An 18,648-nucleotide genomic window follows, 5' to 3' on the forward strand; every position below is an offset into this window, starting at 1 on the left:
AGGGTAATTTATTAAAAAGTTTACTTACTAATTTTCTCTGTGACAAGGAGAGAGACAGCGTCCCCAATGGGATCTTCATGCAATGATTCCCCAACCTCCTGTCCCCAGCTTCAATGAGCCTCAGATTATGGGCAGTGCATGTCCTATGTACAGGAAGGCCTCCAAATGCTGATGCAGTATCTCCCCGAGTAAATGAACCCCACAGATCATCATATTCTACCTCTGTGCCACCGTTCGGCCTCTTGAGGGTGATTTATACACAGATTTTGAATCGCCTTTTTATATGGCTCCCTTATTCTGGGACTTTCCTTCCATTTCCACTTGCTCACGTAGCCCTAAACAGTATCCTCTCTCACCTTAATCTGTTACGTCTGTGCCTTTCTGCTTGAGTTTCATCCCCCTTTGCCATGTACACTGGGTAATGCCTTTACTGGAAAGACTGTATAATCTCTTTTTCTCAGGAGATTCTAATCTGCTTCATCACAATGTTGTGTCTTTCAAACACAACTTAAAAAAAAAAAGAAAAAAGAATTATTTATTTAATTTTATTTATCATTATGATTATTACTACTATTATTTTTAATTTGCTACAAGGTACTTGGACTCAAAAGAAAGAGAGAGAGAGTGAGTGAGAGAGAAGTAAAGTGAGAAAGCCAGGTCTGAGACTTGAACCATGGTCAGCTGTGTGGGAGTCCAGTGCCTTAACCATCACACCACCCACTGACCCCCAAATATGTCTTCTTAGTATCTACATAATCTAGTAAGCCTTGTACACCTTATGTCGATTTTCAGTGTATATTTTTGTTGATGGGGTATTACGGAAGATCTTTCTCAGCAATGATATTCTAAGTAATGGTTTTATACATAGGAATTAAATCACCACAAACCTGGGGGGTCATCAGGTGGTATGGTGAATTTTGATCTTTGATTTTGAGACACTACTGTTGGTAAAATCAAAGCACTAATTTAATAACAACTCTTCAAGGAAATAAGAGAAGACAAAAACCTTAATACACATGTACTTGGATAAGAAGAGGCACCTTGATTTCAGACAAGGAGCTGGACTCCCATATAGCTGACCATGGTTCGAGTCTCGGATCCAGTGGCTTGAGAATTACATTGTGTGCATGTGGAGGAGAAGGGATTGTTTTGTGGCCATCCTCCCAGGGGTTGATTTCTCACTTTTCTTTGTCTCCCTCTGGTGAGGACATGTGCCCTATGGCAAAAACCTAAAAAAATAAAAAGTAAAAAATAAATCACCACAAGCCTGAAAGGAGAAACTAATCATGTACTATTGTGTTTATTTTTCCTTTAGAAAAAACTGATCCCCCACCAAGTGCTCCTACAGACTTCTGCAAAAATGGTGGAGCCTGGGAAAATGGCAAATGCATTTGTACAGAAGAGTGGAAAGGGCTGAGATGTACAATCCGTAAGTCTTGGGATAATATTAGGGTTTAAGGTTTAGATAAAGACAGAAGCAAAAACTTCTGGAAACTTCCACTAATGATTCTAGAAATAATAGATATAATGGTGATGGTTTTAAGACATGTTTATTAACCTAATAATAAAAGCTGAGCTTTCTTCTAGAGCTGTTTACCTGAATATTCAGTATACCTTGTCTGTTTCTTGACTGTCAAGTTTATCTTCAAACTTACAGTTACATTTCCTCTTGGCTTGTGTTTAATACAGGGCACTGGGTGGTATGGTTACCTCAAATCCTTTCAATTGGTGACATGTCATATTATCCATTTCAAATATTATTACTTTAACATATACACCTTGTCTGAAATCAAGGTGCTTCTTCCCATCCAAGTACATGTATATTAAGGTTTTTGTCTTCTCTTATTTCCTTGAAGAGTTGTTATTAAATTAGTGCTTTGATTTTACCAACAATAGTGTCTCAAAATCAAAGATCAAAGCCATTTATTAATCTGAGGTTTATTTTCCAACACTCCACATACCTCATACTGTCTACTTAGGATCCAGAGCCCTGGAAGCCCATTCCTCAAAATAAAATTAAAATTTTTTCCTTTCCTGTACTTCCACCAGCTACTACATTCCAAATACTCCATGATATTGGACTTTTTACTTTGACTCATATCCTCATAATTCCCTTTGCTACTATGGGCTCTATGTTTTTATATACTGCTGAGTGAAGCAAGCCAGGCTATGAAGGAGAGATATTGTATGTCCCCACTTAATATATATCGAGTGTCAGCACTCTATGACTGAAACTGATTGACTAAAGGATGTATAAACACAAAAGATGGGTGTGAATGCCAGATGTGGTGTGTGTGGAGGAGTGGAGCCTGGGGAAAGACATTTGAAGGAGGGGTATGGAGACAGAGAATGACAGGATGGGGAGGTAGTGGTGTTAGCTCTTGAAGATATTTTGATCAACTGGACTGGGGAGAAATGTTCGTATATTGAAATGTTCACTTTGTAAGCTAAATAATGTGATTGAATATATTAAAAAAATGAAAAAAAATTATTTTTTCCCTTTCTTCTTTCTTTTCTTATTTTTTTAAACATTCAATCACTTTACAACATACAAAACAAATTTTCCCAGCATAAATATGCTGCATAGTAGTCCAGTCAAAGATATACCATATACATTATCATCAACAGATAATTTTCCATTTTTGTGTCTGTTAGTTTGCTCCTTTTTCCCCCCTTGATTCCCTCCCTTCCACTGTTCTCCCCTACCCCATAGCCCGTCCTTCTCCCACACTATCTTTAGTATCCATAGTTGCTCTTTGTGCTTTTATACCTTCTAATCTTTCAGTTTCTGCCATAAGTGAAAACATCAATATATATTGGATGGAGACATACAATGGCTCTCTTTCATAGTCTGGGTTGCTTTGTTTAGTGGTAAATCTTCCATATCCATCCACTTTCTATAGTGCCAGGGTCTCATTGTTTTGCATGGCTAAGTAGTATTCTATAGTATATATGTGTCACACTTTTTCAATCCATTCAGCTGTTCATGGACATTTGGGTTGGTACCAAATCTTAGCTATTGTGAATAATGCTACAATAAATATAGATGTGCAAGTGTTTTTCAAACTGATTGTATTCCCATACTTTGGGTAGATACCCAGAAGTGGAATTGCTGGATTGTATGGTAGTTTTTGAGAACCCTTCACATTATTCTCCACAATGGCTGTACTAACTTACATTGCCACCAACAGTGTAGGAGAGTTCTCTTTTCATTGTACACTTACAATTCTTCTTCTTTTTTTTTTTTGATATTAGACATTCTCACTGGGGTTAGGTGATATCTCATTGTGGTGGTTTTGATTTGTATCTCCCTTTATTAAGTGGTGCTGAGTATTTTTTCACATGCCTTTTGGCTGTTCATATGTCTTTCTTGGATAGTTGTGTGTTCAGTTCATTTGCCCATTTTTTTTTTCTGAGAGTTTTTTGCTATAGGACGCATGCGTTCACCAGACAGACAGACAGAGACAGACAGAGAGCGAGAAATCACCCCTCTAGGGGAGATGGCCATGCCACAATCCCCTCTCTTCCGTTCTCCTCTTGGGATCTTGGGCACGCAAGCACACACACCCGGTGTGAGTTTAAGCCACCGGGTCTGGGACTCGGACTGCGGTTGACTACATGGAAGTCCAGCGACATAGGCATTACGCCAACTGCTGGTCCCACATTTGCCCATCTTTTAATTGGATTGTTTTTATTTTTATTATTTATTTATTTATTTATTTAGTGTATAAGCTGCTTGAGCTCCCTGGATATTTTGGTTATCAGTCTCTTATCTGAGGGAGAATTTGCAAATATATTCTCCCATTCTGAGGGCTATCTTTTTGCTTTAATTATTTTTACTTTTTGCTGTACAAAAGCTTTTTTTTTTCGGAGAGGTTTTTGCCATAGGGTGCGTGCGCTCGCCAGACAGACAGAGAGGGACAGAGAGACAGAAAGTGAGAAATCACCCCCTAGGGGGGATGGCCACTCTGCAATCCCTTGTCCTCCGTTCTCCTCTTGGGATCTTGTGCATGCACGCACATGTGCCCTGTGTGAGTTTTAAGCCACCTGGTCCAGGACTTGAACCACGGTCAACTACATGGGAGTCCAGCGACATAGCCATTATGCTAACTGCTGGTCCCCTGCTGTGCAAAAGCTTTTTAACCTGATGTGATCCCACTTGTTTATTTTTGGGACTATTGCTCGTGCTTTGGGGATCTTATTTCAGAAATCTTTGCCTACTACAATGTCTCTAAGAGTTTCCCCTTTGTTATCCACCAATAGTTTTATGGTTTGAGGTTTTATGTTTAGATTCTTGATCCATTTTGAGTAGATTTTTGTCAATGGTGAGAGATAGGGGTCCAGTTTCATTTTCTACAGGTGGATATCCAGTTTTTCCAGCACCTTTTGCTGAAGAGATTTTCTTTTCCCCACTGGATTGTCTTGTGCCCTTTGTCAAAACTCAGTTGGCAATATGTTTGGGGTTCTCTCTTCTGTTCCATTGGTCTACATGCCTGTTTTTATGACAGTAACATGCTGTTTTGATTGTCACAGTTTTATATTTTGGGGTCAGGGATCAAGATGTTTCCTACTTTATTCTTTTTGTTCAGTATTGCTTTGGTGATATAGGGTCTTTTATGATTCCAGACAAATTTTATGATTTTTTTCCAAATATCTCTGGTAATTTAAATTGGGATCACAATAAATTTATAGATTAATTTGGGTAGAATTGACATTTTAATTAAATAAATTCTTCCAATTCAGGAGCACGGGATGTCTTTCAACTTTTTGAATCATTTTCGATTTCTTTTTTTAGTTGTTCATAGCTTTCCTTGTAGAGGTCATTGACTTCTTTGGTTACATTTATTCCAAAATATCATATTTCTTTCTTGGCTATTGTAAATGAGATTGCTTTCTTCAATTCTATCTCAGTCTGCTTACTGTTTGTACATCGAAATGTTATAGATTTTTGTGTTTATTTTTGTGTCCTACTTTACTGCATTCATTTATCACTTCCAGGAAATTTTTTGTAGATTCTTTTGGGTTTTCCATGTACATTATCATGTCGTATGCAAATAGAGAGAATTTCACTTCTTCTTTATCTATTTGAATGCTTTTATTTTATTCTCTTGTCTGATTGCATTGACTTGGACTTCTAGTACTATATTGACAAAGAGTGGAGAAAGTGGGCAGCCTCGTCTTGCTCCAGAAAAGCTTTCAGCTTTTCCCCATTCATTATGATGTTAGCTATGGGTTTTTCATATAAGGATTCTATTGTGTTGAGAAATGTCCCTGTGTACTGATTTAAAAAACAAAACAAAACTATTTTTTTAAAACTTTGTTTATTTATTTATTTATTTATTTATTTAAATTTTGACCAGAGAGAGACAGAATGAGAAAGAGAGAGAGAGGGAAAGCGAGAAAGCAACCCACAAGTTCCAGGACTCAAGCCATAGTCAGCCATGCAGGAGTTCAAGTGCCCCTAACCACCAGGCCACCTGCCGGCCCTCATGTGTCGATTTTGCTGAGAGTCTTAATCATGAAGGGATGTTGTATTATATCAGATGCCTTTTTTTTGCATTGATTGATATTATCATAAGGTTCTTAATTTATTTATTTAATTCCATTTGTTATTATTATTATTATTATCATTATTATTATTTTAATTTGACTAGAGAGGCACAGAGAGAGAGAAGCAAGCTCCAGGTCTGAGACTTGAACCATGTTCAGCCACGTGGAAGTCCAGAGCCTTATCCATTATGCCACCTGTTGGCCCGATCATATGGTTTTGGTGTATGTTGAGCCTCACATTTTGTGTATGTTGAACCCTTATATTCCTGGAATAAAGCCTACCTGGGTGTGGTGTATACTCTTTTTTTTTTTTTTTTTTTGAGAGGTTTTTTGCTATAGGGCGCGTGTGCTCGCAAGACAGACAGAGAGAGACAGAGAGACAGAAAGCAAGAAATCACCCCCCAGGGGGGATAGCCATGCCACAATCCCTTCTCCTTCATTCTCTTCTAGGGATCTTGGGCATGCATGCACACGCGCCCGGCGTGAGTTTTAAGCCACCGGGTCTGGGACGTGAACCGTGGTCGACTACATGGGAGTCCAGCGACATAGCCATTACTCTAACTGCTGGTCCCTGGTGTATATCTTTTTAATGTTTCATTGGATATACCTTTGTAGTTTCTTGTTGAGAAATTTTGCATCTATATGTGGCTCTATATTTTTAATTCTTAAGATGCCAACTGCACTAATGCACTGTCTTTGATGATTTATCAGTGTTTATATCTCACCTCTACCTAAGCACAAGTTGTGTACATTTTAACTAGAACCTGTTACCTCACATACTAGTTATTTTATTGGCAGTAACTTAACCAGATAGGAACGTATGAAAGTTTCTGGCAGGCCAGTGAATCCTGTAACTATTACCCTTCAAATTATACTACATAGGGTCTGAACTTCAAGTTTTAGCTAGTTTCAAATTCAGAAAAAGTATAATTCATAATGAAAAAATATGTTTTCCTTCTTTTACAGCTAATTTTTGTGAAAATAGTACCTATGAGAACTTGACCTTTGGCAGAATTACAGTGGGCAAATATGGACCTTCCTTGCAAACATGTGGGGAAAACACTAAAAATGGTACGTGTGTTTTGAAACATGTCTTCTCTCTGGCCATAAGAATCACTACGCTGAGTCACTCCTGTCACCCTTCCCACTAGTGGCAGGTCCCTGGAAAAGGCATCAAGGAGAGTTTTGTGGAAGACCATAGCTTTATTTAGTGATGCCAGTGTTCAAAGTTTAAGTGGAATTTCACATAAGCCTTTTTTCTGAAAACCTGAGAATGGATCAATTGTTCATGAATTGCTTTTAATCCTTCCTTAATAAGTTTATTTTTTCAGCTTACCGTATGGCCTAGAGTTTGGTCAGGTTAACATTTACTCTTTGAGTTATGTAATTTGTCTGAATTTCAAAAAATTAGTCTAGATTATAGACTTACGCCATATCCACTTTCAGACTATTTTTTTAGGTAGAGATGCAAAACTAAGCCTGCCTATCATTGGTAGTCCTTCATTTCTTTGGTCATTTTAGTTATGTTTCTTGAAATACTCTAGCTCGAGGACCAGCAGATGGTGTAATGGTTATGTTGTTGGACACCCATATGGTTGATTATGGTATAAGTGCCTGACCTGGCAGCTTGAAACCCACACTAGGCTTGGGTGTGTGCATGCTCAAAATCTTGAGAGAATGGAGAAGTGATTGTGGCATGACCATTCCCCCTGGGGGGTGATTTCTTGCTTTCTGTCTCTCTGTTTCTCTCTGAATCTGGTGAGTGCACACAGCCCACAGCAAAATCTCTCAAAAACAAAACAAAACAAAACAAAACAAAAACTAGTTTCATACTACCCCTCTTGTACATGACTAGACTACCTTATTTACATAGAGATACTCTAAGAGTAAAGGAACAAATAATATGTTCCCTGATAATGTCCAGGATTTTGATGACTTACTTCATTTTAATGCCACATTGGGCATTATCTTCTGAGTGTAGCCTTAAGAAATTCATAGAACTTTTCCCCAGTAATTACTCTATTATGTCATTCAATTTTCCCTAAATGTTTACATATCTCTTGGTTGCATTAACTTTCACTTGACCAATCCTCTTTTCTCTATTTTCTGCAGAATTCCCTATTTTCTGCAGAAAATTTCCTCTTTCATGCTAAGTGGATCCCTCCAGAATAGAACCATTTATGCATTATTTACAAAAATATCTGATGGAACTACTGTCAATAATGACCCTGGAGAAAATTCACTTTTTATTTAGATATTTATTATTGTCATTTAAAGGGCTAAATGTTAAGCCAATATATGAATAGCTCTATCTTACATAGCTTTTTTATCTTAATTATTTAAAAAGATTTTTGTAGATCCCTGCCTATTTGCAGAATCCAAATTTCTTCTGTCTATATATTATGAGTACTCAAGTATTCATGCTCCTACACTTCATATAGGTCCTTCTAGCCTCTTGACTAAGAATTCAGAAGGTTGGACCAGCAGGTGGTGTGGTGGTTAAAATGCTGGACTCCCAATTGGTCAACCACAGTTCAAGTCTCAGACCTGGGGGCTTGCTTTCTCACTTTCCTTCTCTCTCTGGTGAGTGCAGGTGTCCTATAGCAAATTAAAAAGCAATAATAATAAGTAAAATAAAATAAATAATTCTAAAAATAGAACTCAGAAGATATAGATCTTCAACTGTACTGATATTTATAAAAATACTATATACACCATACTATGGTATATAGAGCATACAGTATGATATGCTATGGTACTTATCTTAATTTTATGTGTTTTGTATGCCTGAAATATTCCATAATGTCTTACAAAACAGATACAACTTACAAAACATAAATGTATACTATTAAATTAGAAAGCGTGGAAGTGTCAGTAATAGGCTCATGAAAGGTCATCACACTTGGCTGATACATACTACATTTTTTTTTTTTTTGGAGAGATTTTTGCTATAGGGCGCATGCGCTTGCCAGACAGATAGAGAGAGACAGAGAGACAGAAAGCAGGAAATCACCCCCCAGGGGGGATGGCCACGCCGCAATCCGTTCTCCTCCATTCTCCTCTCAGGATCTTGGGCACACACGCACATGCGCCTGGTGTGAATTTAAGCCACCAGGTCTGGGACTCAAACCACGGTCGACTACGTGGGAGTCCAGCGACATAGCCATTACGCTAACTGCTGGTCCCTGATACATACTACATTTTTGAGACAGAAAAAAAATCACCTTCTTTCATTAGTTTATTTTCCTTTTTTGAGCAACTACTGTGGTAAAAAGTAGTTATTACATTTACCTTTGAATTTCAGATTGAGTTTAGGATATTGCAAAATGTTGGAAGATTTGGTTTTAGTTTTATATTAATGATTACTTCTAATTACTCAATTTCATATACTCAATGATGAAAATACTTATTGATGATTTTTAAGTAGGAATATTCATGTTTGTAGGTTATACTGAAGAAAAGAGTCTTTTGAAATACGGTCACTTAACAGCTACTTCTATCTTTTTAATATGTTGGAAATTTTCATTATATCATGAAAGAGAGGTAGAGCCATCATATAAATTAAGAGTTTCTCCAACTTTATACTTTAAGTGTGGTTGAAGTAGTCGTCAACTTCACTGTTTCTAGTTGTGGCCTCAAGAAGCTGCTGCCTAAAGTTGGTCCTGAGAAAAAAAAAACTTCACCTTCTCATCAGTTGCACCTCAAATTTTGATTTTATCATTAGCAGCTACTTAAATATTAATTGTAGGGAGTCAGTGAGGTAGGGAGGCTCAGGTGATAATCCTAGGAAATAAACAAAACGACCCATCAACAATTTCCCGAGAGCCAACCAAATACCTGCTAGTTGCTACATTAGAACTCTGTCAGATGTTACCCAGATGTTCATAAAAAAGAAAAGATCAGTATAAAATTCAATATCTAGTAGGAATTTTTCATATTGTTTCTGGTTTCTTAACCTAGGATTCCTCCATCTTATCCAATTTGAAGGCCTTATGTCCCTAATTGTGTGATGATTCTTTGATTTTCCTTGTAGACATCAAAAAAGGAATCAACCTGACTTTTAAACTCCAGATTTAATAACCAAGACAGCAAGTGGATCTGCCTAAAATATCTTTGTAATAACTGTCTGATTCACTTTTCCATTGCTGTGTATTAGACCACCCCAAAATTTATTAGGCTAAAACAATAATAATTTAGATTTCTCACAGCTCTGTGGATTGACTGTAGCAGGTAGGCTGTACTGGAAGGTCCAAAACAATCTCACTCACATGTGTGGGGTATGGGTACTGGTTGTTGGTAGGAGGTCTCAGTTCTCCTGCACATGGCCTCTTCAGTTGGTGAGACCTGATTCATCACCTGACGGTCTCAGGACAGCATTCTATGAGGGTTGAAACTTCAAGGATTTTTGAGGCCCAAGCTCTGGAAACACACATTCTACCATGTTCTGTTGGTCAATGTAAGTCACAAGGTCAGCCTAGATGCAAGTACTGGAGGAATGGACTCTTCCTCTTGATGGAAAGGATGGCAGAGTTAATGACCAAGGGGCATGTGTCAGGGGCAGATGTTTCGCTGTGACTGTCTTTGCAAACAGTGTCTTTGTTTTTTCTTTCTTTTTATGAAAGCGGGCAACCCAGTTGCAACACGGATGTGCAGTCAGTCTCCATATGGAGAGATACAATTGCAGACTGTGACAATAGGAAATTGCGATGAAACTCTGCAACAGCTGGAAATTCAGGTAGGCCATATGGCCCATCCAATGGCAACTGAGATAAGTTCTGACTGTGCAGTCTCTGTGCTTCAAGGTCCTGATGGTCAAACCAATCCTTCTGAAGCTTACATATTAAAAATAATAAAAACTAGTAAATTGACGACAGCTGGACAATTGGATTTAGCAAATGATAATTCATAGTACATTTTAAATGGTCTCATTTTTGTAGCCCAGTGGCTGAAACTAGAGCCCTGATATTTGAGATCAGAGGATTTTTTTTTTTTGATGGTGTATGGGATTAGAAGGAAGAAAATAATTATTACCAAAGGCCCTCTGAAACAAGGCTGTATCCAACAGCAGTTGAAATGAAAAGTTTCCAAGAGCGGGTAAAAGGCCCTCTGAAACAAGGCTGTATCCAACAACGGTTGAAATGAAAAGTTTCCAAGAGTGGGTGAAATGAGAAGTACATTTGACTAGATTTGTTTTTAAGGCAGATTAAGGTATTTTCACTAAAAATGTACTCAAATGCAAATGCATAGAAAAACTAAACCCTGAGGCCAAGCAAGAGGAAAAGGAAGCAACTTACCTTTGTATAGGACCTTGTTTTAAAAATTTATTTTAATTTTATTTATCATCATCACTATTATTATTATTCATTTGTTATAGGGCATTTGTGCTCGCCAGAGAGAGATGAGAGAGACAGAAAGCAACTCACTAGGTCCAGGACTAACTCACTAGGTCCAGGACTCAAACCATGGTTGTCCATGTGGGAGTCCAGCACCTTAACTCCTGTAACCTGCTGGCCCTGTGTAGGCTCTTTTATCTGCTGGGCATGTATTAAATGCTATCTCATTTATTTATTTAATGTTTTTGTCATATAGCACATGTGCTTTCTGGAGAGAGACACACAGAGGCAGTGAGAGAAAAAGACTGGCCATGTTGCAAACCCTTCTCCATTCTCCTCCTGGGATTTTGGACATGCACACACATGGCTGGCTTGATTTTCAAGCCACTGGCTTTGGGTTCAAACTGTGGCTGACTATGTGGGAGTTCAGCACCTTAACCACCATGCCCCCTACTAGCCCCTATGTGATCGCATTTAATCCTTATAATACATGGGTTATTATGGGTGTTATTCCCATATTATAGCTAATACTGCTACTAATGTTTGAGCAGTTACCGTATGTCAAATACTGTGCTGAACATTTTATATATGCCATTTTATTATATTTCATTTATATAACACCATGTAAGCATTAATGTACCCATTTTACAGATCAAGAAAATGTGGCTCTGAGAGGGGAAGTATTTTGCCCAGTGACCACAGCCTAAAAATGATGGAACTGCTTTTGATTTTAAAGTCAACACTGTGTTGCACTGGCTCTCTAATCTCAGTAGGGAAGGATAAGGTTATGGTCAGGATGAGAGTTGGGTCTGGAAGTGGCTACCAACCACACAGGCTTTGACAACCACACAGACTGGAAAAAAAGACTTCAGATTCTGGAGTCTGACAAACCAGTGCGAGTCTTAGCTCTGCCATTACTAAGCTGTGTGAAACCTGGGTGAGATTCTTAACCTCTTTGAGCCTGCAAATGGGACAAATGTGTCTAACTCACAATTTTGTTTTGCATACTAAATGGGATGACACCTGTAAATGTCTGTTAAAGTATGTAACATATAGCAAAGACCTGCATATTAAATGAGAGTTATTTGGTGTTTGTCTACTGATTGGATATTGTTTCTGACTCTTCCCCAAGAGTGAATAGCTGTGATATCGGTTTGATTTTTGAAATGATGCTGCCATCTAGTGAGAATTAAGCCACACAGGCACATGAACACACACTTTGAAACCCAGCTCCAATAATGACAGTATGCATTAGCATGTCTTAGAGTTTCATAATACAAAGCCCTGAGACCAGTTGGTAGCTGGAGAGGTTGTCAAGGCCAGTACTCTCAAACTGTCTGTGCTAAAAAGCTAGTTAAAAGAAATTTCCAATCCATTGGAGACCAACCATTTTATAGAATGTAATGAAGAAAAATTACTGGAAAAATAGTATTAAAAATACACAAAATGCAAACCCATTTTTTAAGGTTATTAGATTCAATAGTCTTAAATTGATTTGTAAATTTCTTTTTTTCTTTTTTGGAGAGGTTTTTGCTATAGGGCTCATGTGCTTGCCAGAAAGACAAAGAGAGACAGAGGGTCAGAAAGTGAGAAATTACCATGCCACAATCCCTTCTCCTCCATTCCCCTCTCGGGATCTTGGGCATGCATGCACACGTGTCCAGCATGAGTCTAAACCACTGGGTCTGGGACTCAAACTGCAGTCGACTACATGGGAGTCCAGCGACATAGCCATTGTACCATCTGCTGGTCCCACTTCATAAATTTCTAACCATGTACTCTCAGTTCCTGTGCTTATCTCTCTCTGCTCTTTGTAACAATAAACCAACATTGGTCTGTGGATATACTTGATTAGCTCTGATATATGTAAGGTAGCCTGTTACAGTTAAACCAATCCCTGGAAGAGAGTAAAGGCTGGGAATACTACTGGACTGCATATACTTTGTTCTTTTTTTTTTTTTTTTTTTTTTTTTTTTTTTTTTTTTTTTTTCTTTTTTTGAGAGGTTTTCACTATAGGGCGCGTGTGCTCTCGCCAGACAGACTGAGAGAGACAGAGAGAAAGAAAGCGAGAAATCACCCCCCAGGGGGGATGGCCACGCCACAATCCCTTCTCCTCCATTCTCCTCTCGGGATCTTGGGCGCACATGCACACGCACCCGGCGTGAGTTTCAAGCCACCGGGTCCGGGACATGAACTGCAGTGGACCAAGTGGGAGTTCAGCGACAAAGCCATTACGCTGCCAGTCCCCCTATACTTTTGTTCTTTACAAAAAGAAGAAATGAATAAGAAAAATTGGGTGGGTGTGATATTCAGAAGATTGAGGCTCAGCTAAATTCCAACTTATTTACAGGTAGTTGCTTGCAAAGTGTTTAGACATAGTTGTACATTTCTAATTAATTTTAAAATCTATTTTCAAAAATTTTAAACAGATAAACAGTACAACAGCATTTATAAATATTTCTAAAGAAGCTCAGATTTTAACTTATAATGCCAATAAATTAACTGCTGAGGATATCACTTCTGCTACCAAAGTGGTTGGACAGATCTTCGACTCACCCGAAGGTGCTGAACAAGATCAGGTAAAACTCATGAGACTGTTTTTAAAAAGGAGGGTGGGGAAAACATTCCACACTCTACTCTTTTTTCCCATGATACAGCTTTGGGGGTAGTGTAAGCTGATTAGAAACATCTTGGTGAATACTCTTTCTGAGGGATGCTGAAAGAAATGAATAAGGACTCCTCTTCCAAATATTCTCTTTTGGATAGTCAAACTGATTATTAAACTTTAAATCTTCCAGAAAGTCTAGGAATAAATAAGTTTATTTACATTATTAATATTGTTACCAACTGCATTTGATTTCATTATCCCTATTCTAGTTTAAGTAGACAGTGTTCCACAGAACACATTTTGGAACATGCTATTTTAAACTGTGATCTTTTTCTGCTAATCATACTTACATTTTCCTCTAGGCTTTCTGAAAACTTTAAGCCTAATGTACATTTATGATATCATCCTACTAGGCCCTGGTATCAGAAAACAGGAAGTATATGCAACATTCGCGAATTGATAGAGCTTGGATACTGGTTAATCAAGGCTATAAACCACCAATATGGACTGACCGGTGTCTACTAGTTGGCTCTCAGCATGGCCAGAAAATAGTGACTCTTTGTAATGAGGTCTAGTTCCTTGACTTAAGCCTCCTAATTCATTACGCATACTTTGCCTTGTCTTGGTTTTCACTGCCATCTTATGTAGATCAAAAACTAAACCTTTCGATGCCACTTCATGATGGTGATAATGTATGATATAGGTCTTCTATAATGATCAGTGTGTTCTCCTTAGCAGGCAAAAAAAATCGCTGTAACAACAGTAAGTCAACTTCTAGATGCCAGTGAAGATGTTTTTCAAAAAGCTGCTGCTGACAATAATGATACCTTTACAAGGTAAGCACAATTTCAATTTGGAAGAACTTGACAAAGTGCCACTTTCTTTCCTAGGTTAAACACTAACAGAGGTGCCTTTCTCTCATGGATGCACTAACTGGCTGATTCCTCTGAAATGCAGATGGATGTCTTGGCTTTCTACTTGATCTTCAGTTACTAGATAGAGTGGTATATGTTGCCTTTTGGTTTCAGGGTGGTCATGGCCTGGGAGGAGTCACTGGGATGATTTAGAGTAGCACTTATTTTCAGAGCCTTATGTGCCATGGCCAAGGGTCAACCTTGGGCACAGTAGGAGCTTGTCTAATTCCTTTCTGAAAGCACAGAGCTGCAGAGAACATTAACATCACAGGACACACTTCAATCCACACATTCAACCCACTAGCCTTCAACCCACACCTCAGCTCTCTTTTCAAAACCCTCCTGTACTCCTGTACTCTGATTAAGCTTTCTTTAGGTTTTGCAAAGCTACATTGTTAAAAAAAAAAAAAAAAAAATTTCGACCTGCTTTCTTTGTTTTTGACTCTTATGTTCTGGATTATTTTTGATAATATATTTTTACTAAAACTCACATGTTAATACTTATTCATAGAGTCTCCTCACTTGGAGTCAATGATTTTACCTTACAAAGAGTTTTAAAAACACTTTTTTTTAGAGAGATATTTGCTATAGGGCATGTGTACTCGCTGGAGAGACAGAGACAGAAAGTGAGAAACCACCCCTCAGGGAGGATGGCCAGTGGCAATCCTCTCTCTCCATTCTCCTCTTTTTAAAAAAATTATTTATTTATTTTTACATTTTCCCACAAACATTTACTTTAAATATAAAACTTTTTTTTTTTGCTCATACTCCATAGTTCTTGACAGCTAATAAACAACTTTCAAAATTTCAAAAAGCTGAATTTTAAAGATAATTTTAAAGACATTTGCTATAATTTTGTTTGTGACTCTATAACAACAGAGACAGTATGGTTTTAAATGTTTTTGAGAAAATATTTACATGTCAGCTACTCAAGGTGTTGAAAGGCAAACACTCACCACACAAGTCACACATAAACCTTCTCAATTCAGCCCTTTCGGCCAACTATTCTGATACACCATCTGCTAGCAAGATGGTGTATTTATTTTTTTATTTTGACCAGAGAGAGAGAGTGTGAGAGAGAGAGAGAGGGAAAGTGAGGAAGCAAGCCACCAGGTCCGGGACTTGAATCATGGGGAGCCATGTGGGAGTGTCCAGAGCCTCAACCACCACACCACCTACTAGCCCCCTCTTTTGCAATCTCTACTGATTACAATGCTGGGCTGGAAAAGTCCAGGTTATTTTATGGTACAAATTCTTTCATATGGATTCTCTTTTATTTATTTTTACATAGAAAAATAACATTTATTAACTTATGCCATATAGTATATTGACTTAATTAAACCAAAAACTTAAAAACTTTTAAGTAAAATTTGTAAGATTACATTCACTCTGAATTTTATATCCTGGACAGGACAAAAGACTATCTTTTATTTAAAACAAAATGAAAAAGCAAACTGGCTACAAGTCCATTTTGTGGAAGAATGCAGACCAGCGGGGAGCTGAAGCTATGCCAGTCAGACACTGTGGCCCATCGGCTCTAGGTCAGGGACCAGTCCAATGCTCAGAATCGCTGGCTTCGCTATTAACACAATTGTCTTAGGATCCTAGTTATAAAAGTTTGAATGAAATTCCAAAGCCCTCAAACTGTTTTGGAGGTGGTACTATACTACTGGTTTGTAGCACATGCCAGTCTGAAAGCTGAAATCACTCTCCTGTTGGCTTTTGAGCACTGGCAGCATTTTCCCAAATTTTCCTTTTCCATTCTTCATAATCCTGTGTCAGATCTTCATCTTCCTGTGGTTTACATGGGACCTCTACTATGTGCTCTATTTCCTTTGCTGGGGGTTCAACCATTGTCTTCCTCTTCTTCTGTGGTAGAACAGGTAAATCTCCAGGTTCTTTGTCGATGTGCTGCCCAATCTTCTCTAATTGTTTATATAGTCAATCAAATACGGCTTTTTAAACACTAGATGTGGCTACCATTTTGTCTTTATCCACCTTTAGCTTTAGAATCTTGCGTGCTGAAAGTAGCGTAGCAGTGGTCAAGAGTGGCCTGGGTAAGTCAAGATCTACTTCTTGTGTCTGGGAAAGACTGGACTCATAGCTTAGCAGTATCCTTGAAGCCATGTTCACTGCCTCTGTGCAGCTAAACTGTACAGCCAGGTCTCTTATTCCAATATTTAAATTCAGGCCCAGTAAACACTCAAAAGATTTAAGACAGCTCTGAGACATCTTCTTGTTCAAACCAGAAAGTTTAACTAAATAAGCCCTGTCCACAGGGCACTTCATACAGGAAGCTGCGAGGTCCAGGCCCACGACAGTATTGCTGGTTTCTGTGGTATGTGCAGGCAGGCCAATAGACTTCACCTGGGACAGTCGAAGTATTCCTCTGCTGTCCTCAGCACCTCTGGCTTGGTGAAGGCCAGCACGGAGTCAGTCCTGACTCCGTGGGTCAGATGAGAACAACTCGCACAAACGGGACGCTATGAAACCTGAAACCCGCGGGAAGACGCCTTGCTGGCCAGTGAAAGCCAGGCCCCCACCCCTCCGGAGCATCTGGATCCGCTGGGACGAGAAATTGAGACTGTCCCCCATCCAATCCACGTCTTTCTTCTGCGCACGCGGAGCTCTCGTTCCCCAAGGCTGATATAGAGAACGTGGACTAGTGGCTCTTTCTCCTTCTACTCCTTCCTTCTCATCAAACACGGGGTATCCCTCCTGCTGTCGCCTGCCTGCCACCCAGCAATCTCCATTGCCCTGTGCCGCCTCCAATACTGTTGCCCGCGGTGGAGAGATCGGCTGGCACCCACATCTGTCAGTCTAGCGTTAAGTGGCAAGCCCCGTAGGGCTTCTCTAATCCTTTCTGACAGGCAGAAAGGTGTAGGCCCTCTTGAGATCTTCCTTAGTTCCATAGTTTTTTGGTTATATCTTCAGATATGACATTCCAGTCAAAGTCCTGCCAATAATATGTATTTTCAATTTTTGATTCAAGGCAACAGGTATTACTGAACTTATGCAAATAACATTTCTGCCACAAAATAAGAATACATACAAATATTTTTCAATTTCAGAGAGGTCAAGAAGGGAGAAAAGTTTATATTTCAATTTCAAGAAAAAAAAAATGAGCTGAACCTATCAGCTGAAAAGAAGACAACAATCTTTAAATCTGGAAAACAAAGCATAGAAGAAAATCAGTAATGTTTTAGTTAAAAGTCATAAAATTCTATTTCACCAGTTTAGTCTCATGTAATTAATCTCTCTTCTGTTAAATTTAGTGTTACTATAGTCCGATTTTTCCATTTAAATCCTGGAGGTTAATATTTGACATTCTTATTGATATTTCTGGACTTGTCCATAGCATTAAGTTGGTCATTTTCTTGGTTGCTTTTTATTCTCTTATTTCTGTCTGTGAGTCTTTAGTTTTCCTGGTAAAGCACTGCCTTCAGAACTGAAGAGCTGGTCTGGTGTTGGTAAATTCTTTCAGTTTTTATTTATCTGAGAATGCTTTTATATTTTTTTCCCATAAGAAGGGTAATCTTGCTGGGTATAGTATTCTTGGTTGAAAATGTTTTTCACTTAATACTTTGAACACATTTTCCTTGCTCACATTATTTCCAATGAGAGGTCTGCTGTTAGCCTGGTGGGATAACCTTTGTAAATAACCTGCCATTTTCTCTTGCCAATTTTAGTATCTTGTCTCTGTCTGTGGATTTGGCAGATCTGACTATGGTGTGCCTTGGAGATCTTCTTGAGTTGATTCTATTAGGGGTCCTTTGTATTTCTTGGGTCTGGATATTTGAATGACTCTCTAGATTTGTAAAGTTTTCTTCCAGGATTTCATGGAATAGATTACCAGTTCCCTTAGTTTCTTCACCTTCTGAGATACCAATTATACGGATGTTTGGGCACTTAATGGTACCTAGTATTTCTTGTATATTGTTCTCATTTTGGGATGATTATTTCCTCAGTCTTTTTGGTGATTTTTTTTCTAGGTCAGAGGTTTTGTCTTCAGCATCTGAAGTTCAATCTTCTGCATGGTCCAATCTACTTTTAATACTTTCAAGGGAGATTTTGATTTCCTATATTACAGCCTTCATCTCTATCAGCTCCATTTGACTCTTTTTTATGGCGTGTATTTTCAGATCATAGAACTTTCTCACCTCTTGGAACTCATTGTCTCTTTTCTCTTGTACCTTCTGGAATTCATTCTCTCTCATCTCTTGCATATCATTTAGTTTCGTCC

The 18,648-nt window shown here is 38.4% G+C and overlaps 1 protein-coding gene across 1 annotated transcript in view; it reads left to right on the forward strand.

Moving 5' to 3' along the window:
* ADGRG7 (adhesion G protein-coupled receptor G7) overlaps window positions 1-18,648 on the forward strand; it is a 72,255-nt gene that overhangs the window by 8,052 nt on the left and 45,555 nt on the right. Inside the window, exons 2-6 of the mRNA XM_006143565.2 lie at window positions 1,316-1,429; window positions 6,517-6,621; window positions 10,173-10,285; window positions 13,313-13,462; window positions 14,227-14,327. Coding sequence (XP_006143627.1) covers window positions 1,316-1,429; window positions 6,517-6,621; window positions 10,173-10,285; window positions 13,313-13,462; window positions 14,227-14,327 — 583 coding nt within the window. The remainder of the gene's footprint in view (window positions 1-1,315; window positions 1,430-6,516; window positions 6,622-10,172; window positions 10,286-13,312; window positions 13,463-14,226; window positions 14,328-18,648) is intronic.

The sequence above is a fragment of the Tupaia chinensis genome, unplaced genomic scaffold (assembly GCF_000334495.1).
Source record: "Tupaia chinensis unplaced genomic scaffold, TupChi_1.0 Scaffold000100_1, whole genome shotgun sequence".
Classification (NCBI taxonomy): Eukaryota; Metazoa; Chordata; class Mammalia; order Scandentia; family Tupaiidae; genus Tupaia; species Tupaia belangeri.